At 36.8% G+C, this 6,000-nt stretch overlaps 1 protein-coding gene across 3 annotated transcripts in view; it reads right to left on the bottom strand.

Moving 5' to 3' along the window:
• Positions 1–358: 358 nt before the first annotated feature.
• VPS39 (VPS39 subunit of HOPS complex) overlaps positions 359–6,000 on the bottom strand; it is a 38,533-nt gene continuing 32,891 nt past the window's right edge. For all 3 annotated transcript variants that reach the window (XM_042479162.1, XM_042479171.1, XM_042479180.1), the window contains 4 exons: positions 5,645–5,794; positions 5,141–5,275; positions 4,826–4,917; positions 359–2,450 (listed from right to left, as the gene is read on the bottom strand). In XM_042479162.1, the coding sequence (XP_042335096.1) occupies positions 2,375–2,450; positions 4,826–4,917; positions 5,141–5,275; positions 5,645–5,794 (453 nt within the window). In that variant the 3' untranslated portion in view covers positions 359–2,374. The remainder of the gene's footprint in view (positions 2,451–4,825; positions 4,918–5,140; positions 5,276–5,644; positions 5,795–6,000) is intronic.

The raw sequence follows: 6,000 nt of genomic DNA, 5'->3' as shown, positions 1-6,000 counted from the left end.
GTATCTTTAACAGCTAAAACAGATGAAGACAATTCATTTTGATAATCTGTAATCTGCTTATCCTCCTCCCAAGCACCTTTAATTTCATTGTCATCCAATGGCAGAGAGGCTGTGAGTTCATAAAAGTCTACTTTTGAATCTCCATTTCTTCAACAAGTACTCTGAGTCATAGAATCTTTTATGGCAAAAAAGGTTATGTTGGACACAGGCCACTTTTATACTATATAGAATGTGTGTGTGTGTGTGTGTGTGTGTTAACATATTTTTCAAATATAGTTTTATATATACAATATATATAGAATTAGTGCTATGTATTATATATTTATTTTTAGAAAAAAAGGTAGAACATACCAATCTCTCAAATCTTTATAATAATTTATTGCTTTAAATATCCTACTGTACAGTTAGTAAGTTTCAGATTCTGTGCAAGATTGCCAGCAGACCATTACAGCACAAGCCACAAATCTGCTAAAGATATATTATGAAACACACAAAAGTTTTGTTGTGATGGAGAAAAATACATCCGAGAATCCCCAGAACAATATGTTGTTTTATTGACAGCAGACTATGATATGCTGTGTCAGAATCGTCTACACAGATCATACTTTGTATAGATCAGCTTTCTTTTTGCTGTCTACTACATATGAATTATCTCACCCAATATTCAACCACAGTATGTGCTCCTGACTAGAAACCAAGGTTCTCCAACAAATGCACAAAAAAATTTCATGGCATAGTAGTTCTCTTCTTCGAACAAAAGAAATACAAAGCACCAAAAACATTTTTATCTCAGCACAAGAACAAATTTGAAATCTAACAGTAAGACACAATTGGTGTATACTGCACATAACAGATGTGACTTCAAGAGTAGACTGGAAGTGTAGTTAAGGTGACCAGGAAGAAAGATTTGACAAAAGAACTGATCTGCAGATTAAAATTTATCCTTGTGCTTTAACAAGTCACTGAGATCATAGCAAACATATACTATGACTACAATCCAAACAGGAGAGAGGCCTTTTTAAAATTGTTAACTCCTCAACCCAACTGTCTGAGAACAATGGTGACTTTTAGACAGACACTGTAAATGGATTATATGCTTCAAACCACTATATTATTGTAATTATTAAGAACAATTATTTTAACAAGCAATTGGACTCAGTTTTCAATTTAGCAACCCTGACTCAACTGCCCCCAGCATGTGACTTTCCTCTCTTACTGTTGCTTGTTTCTGTTTTTGTGAGAACATAAAAATTATCACCATCACAACAGATTAGATTTAAGGAACAACAGGTTAAACAGAAATGTGATAGTTTGCAAGGGGGGAGGTACGTACTACAACCAAGTATTTTCCAGTTTTAAAAAGTGATCTTGGTAAACGTAGCTGTAGAAGAGCATTGCTATGAGTGGGGCTAAGAAACTGAAAATACTAACATTTGAAAAAAGGGTCTGCTTTCCTCCAACCTGAAGAATACATAAAGATTTAAGATTTTGAGTGCAAGGTTATCTCCAAAGTATAAAACAGATGTTTAAACAATACAGAAAAAACACCCTCTGTCTGAGTTAGATTCTTTTGCTTCTTCAGCTTCAAAGGTGATTTTAACTTTTTGGTACAAGTGCAGGTGCTATTTCCTCCACGCTTCAGAAAACCACTGCCACTGTTCATTCTATTCAAAATGGGAGTGACTGTACACAGTGCAAATAGTATGCCTATTTATATTTACAAGCTTCTCAAAAACAAAAAAATACATATTTGCCAGTTCTGTCCATATTGTACGAGAGTGGTTCCCTTGGAACTTTTTTATACCAGTGGTGATAAACCACTAATATGTTCTCCCCAATATCTTCTTATTACCAATACTAGAAGGAAAAATCTAGGTACAGACTTTGTGGAGTCACTTGCCTTGCCTACAAATGGTTTCCAAATGGTTAGTTAAAGTCGATGCAATGCAATGCTGCTTAAACTATGACATAAGGAATTCTTCAATCTGTGATTGGAATGTACAACCCCACACAAAATATTTTTTTCCTTTGCAAACTTTTTTTTAATTACCTGGTCTTCCTTGGAGCAAGAACGTTTGCAAAATCCAGAGTACCACAGCAATTCACTGCTATGTAATATTCATTCTTCCTCATGCTCAAATGCTATGAGGTGTAGCTCCTATTAAGTTTATAAAAATACTTAATTGTCCGTATTCCTGCGAAGCCAAGACCGGCAGAGTACAAGTGGAGTCATCTGGTAAAGCAATGGACTTGAGTTGTTTATAAGCAGCATGACCAAGAAGATTTTTTTAGAGATGTCAGCTCCTTGTCTAATCTTCTGTCAGCTTCTCATGAACATCATAGCTAGTATAGTCTGTTGGGTGTAGCAATGCTTTCAGGTGTCTGCTGCGCCAACTTCTTTGGAACAAAAATAATGCACAACTATTGCATTGGGATAGCGGGCAAAGGCACTATATGAAAAGAGAAAGTAAATCAGATTAAATATGTTACCTTCTTAATTATTTCTACAAAGAAACACTTGATATGGCTATCGTTTGAAGTGTACAAAGATCAATTCTTTTCTGCAGTTATACTCTCAACCAATGAAGCACTTCATGTTGTGTTTCCTATGTCTTTGTGTCTTCAGTTGGTTGTACATCCATATCTGTTGCTAGTAAGGGGGATTAGCTAGTATTCGAGGCAGGTGAATTTAAAAAAAAATCCAAAGTCACATGGCTCAGAAAATAATACAGATGCTGTCAAATTTACAAAGTTATGCCAAATTCAACTGTGGCAAAAACAGAATTATTAGGAGATTGCAAAATAGCTAGGAATCCATATTGTCAGAAACTATTCTTCTGCATCTTCCAGAGAACAACTGGGTTTCTACAAGATGAGAATGAAGAAAAGAGGTGTGATTTCTAGGTCAACATATGTACTGTATTATTAGATTTTTAAAAAAAAATAAGTTAAAAGAATCCATAGAAAGATGCAGAAAGAGAAAGAGAATGTTGGCTAGGATTAATAAGCTTACAGAATATTTGTTCAAAAAAATGGTATGAAATATTATGGGAAGCTCCTTGTTTTGAAAATAAAAGTATTAGAAGTGATATGGTTGTGTGTCTTCAACTCATTTCTGACTTATGGCAATTCTCAAATCACGTGATTTGCTTTACAAGATATGTTCACAGGGGTTTGCAATTGACTTCCTCTGAGGCTAAGAGAGTGTGACTTGGAGCTGAGGATGTTTAGCCTGGAGAAGAGAAGGTTAAAGGGTGATATGATAGCCCTGTTTAAATACTTGAAGGGATGTCATATTGAGGAGGGAGCAAGCTTGTTTCTACTGCTACAGAGACTGCTGCAGAGACTAGGACCCGGAGCAATGGATGCAAGCTACAGGAAAAGAGATTCCACCTCAACATTAGGAGGAACCTCCTGACAGTAAGGACTGTTCAACAGTGGAACAAACTCCCTCGGAGTGTAGTGGAGTCTCCTTCCTTAGAGGTCTTTAAACAGAGGCTGGATGGCCATCTGCCAGGGATGCTTTGATTTAGATTTCCTGCATGGAAGAATGAGGTTGGACTGGATGGCCCTTGCGGTCTCTTCCAACTCTATGAACTTTATCGCATGGGGCTTAAACCATTCTAACGGGGGGGCGCGCGGGCGTTCACGGAATGCGATGGGCACTGGATGGGGCCCAGAACGCGACTTTACCGCATGGGGAAACGCCGCCGCCGCGCGTTCCCATCGCGTCCCAATTCGGTTCCAGAGGGCGCCCCATGCGATAAAGTTCATTGATTCTATGATTCTAGGTCACCCAATAGGTTTCCATAGCTAAGTGGGAATTCGAATTCTGGTCTTTAGAGTTGAAGTCCAATGCTCAAATGACTACACCTCACTGGCTCTCAGAAGTAGCACAGTAGTCAGAACAAAACATGAGAATGAATACAGAATGGAAAAGTCAATAGTTTATATATCCTCACTGAGAAAGTGACCAGTACATTTTAAAACTGCAATCCCATGAACAGTCGCCCCCTCCTAAAATCCTCAAAAATCCACGGAGGGGGCACTTTCTCTATTTTCAATGTGGCACACCCCATTCAAGCCTATGTCACAAACCCTATTGGGCTTGACTATGTGCGAACCTCCAGAATGGATCCCCCGTGAAAGCGGAGGGACAACTGTATATTTAGTTGGATTAAATGCTACTCAGTTGCATAAAATAGCACTGTAAGTCTACAAATATTTCAAGCCAGGTTCTAACTAAGTAATGTGAGAATTCAGTCCCAATAGTTTAAGGTGAAATAATCTAATCCAAATGTATTTCAAAGTCAACCATTCAGCAGCTCATGTTAATTCCAGAGTAAATCAACTTAAAAAAAATTAAGTTGCTACATTAAAATTAATCCAAATTTTGTCAAAGAATTGACGCAACTTCATGACTGTAAGCTTCATGTAAGATCATCACAGAACAAAGCCTGGGAAAGTTGTTCTTATAAAATGTCAAAATGTGTAGTGCAAAAAGCAACATTTCTAGGCTCTGACAGAATTTGGGAAGATAAATCAGCACATATATTCCCAAATGCTCACTATATAATGTTAAATGTATTCTTTCAGGTCATTTTGACTACAATCCTAAGCACCCTTGCTGAGGAATGAATCCCCTTCAAAAATTCAGTGGATCTTATTTAAGTAACCACACTTAGAAGTGCACTTGCAGAGAACTGTACACATTTTGAGAATATGTGAGGATTCACTGAAGCCCACAGTGGACCTTCTACAGATAGAAGTCTGGAAAAACAAGTTTGAGTAGCAATTTCTACAGGCTTAAGACAACTTTACATACCTATTTCCAATCTTCTTTTTACATACACTGCAAAGCTTTTCCTCTGTGATTATACATTTCACTTGCTGGTGTAAAATTCGTTCCTCTTGTACCTATGCCAAAATAAGAATTGAATGAAAGCAATCCTATGTTTGAAAAAACAGGGAAGCAGTATTTAGTTAATTTCCTTTTTTGGTTTGTTTTGGTATTACAATTTACCAACTTCTTTGTGTCATCTCTGGAAGTAAAATTCATTAAGAGATATCCTGATATCTTTTTCCATCTTGACAATGAATGACAAAAAGCCTAAGCAAAATTAGAAAAATAAACACATACTCTCAAGAATTCAGCATGGAGAAGGTTTTTAAGTACTTGATTGAATCGCTTCTTCTGGGCATTTTCTTCAAGGACTTTTTCTAAGAAAATTCTGATTTCACTTATTTGAGTATTTGCTGGAAGAAGGTTTATTGCCTAGAAACAAAACACAAAGGAAAGAAATGTGATAGAAACATTATTTTAGTAAAGGTTTTTCCAAAATATTGATAAAATATTTCATCCACATTAAGTTGCACTTCATTTTGCCTTACTGTCTATTATAGCCAAGAATGTCAAGGGATGCTTCTTGGCAAAGTTCTGTTTCCAAAGTAACCAATTATTTGTGCATTATCTGTGATAATACATATTCTCTGGATCAACTTAGTTTTCCTTCCCAAGATCTTTTCTCACAGCTGCTTGTGAAAGGAAAAAGGACATTTCATATGTAAAACTGGTTTCTTCAAGCAAGAGAGGATTTCTGCACTAGTTATCCATTCTAAACAAGAAAAGGAGGAAAATCTTTACTTTGGTAGTGTCCAACTTGCTATGGTGAAGTTCCAAAACTTGCAAGGCAGCCTGGAGATTGGCTTGAGGCTCTAGTAGTTCCATCTTGATTGGTCCCAAGCAATGAACACTAGGTGGTGAGAGATACATCCGGAGCAGAGACAAATATACCTGTGTGATAAAAACCAATCCACTGCACTTAAAAACCACTCCAAAATAGGTGGAAATAAACTGTTTATAATTATTATTATTATCATCATCATCATCATCATCATCATCATCATCATTCCCTAGTATATCTGGTCAACCTTTTCAAGCACAGGTAACTAAATCAGAAAGAAGTGTGCTTTGTGAGGCTTTCTTGGCAAACTGAATCC

Source organism: Sceloporus undulatus, chromosome 1 (genome assembly GCF_019175285.1).
Source record: "Sceloporus undulatus isolate JIND9_A2432 ecotype Alabama chromosome 1, SceUnd_v1.1, whole genome shotgun sequence".
NCBI classification, from domain to species: Eukaryota; Metazoa; Chordata; class Lepidosauria; order Squamata; family Phrynosomatidae; genus Sceloporus; species Sceloporus undulatus.
The sequence above is the reverse complement of the archived record's forward strand: the minus strand, read 5'-3'. Positions and strand labels throughout refer to the sequence as shown.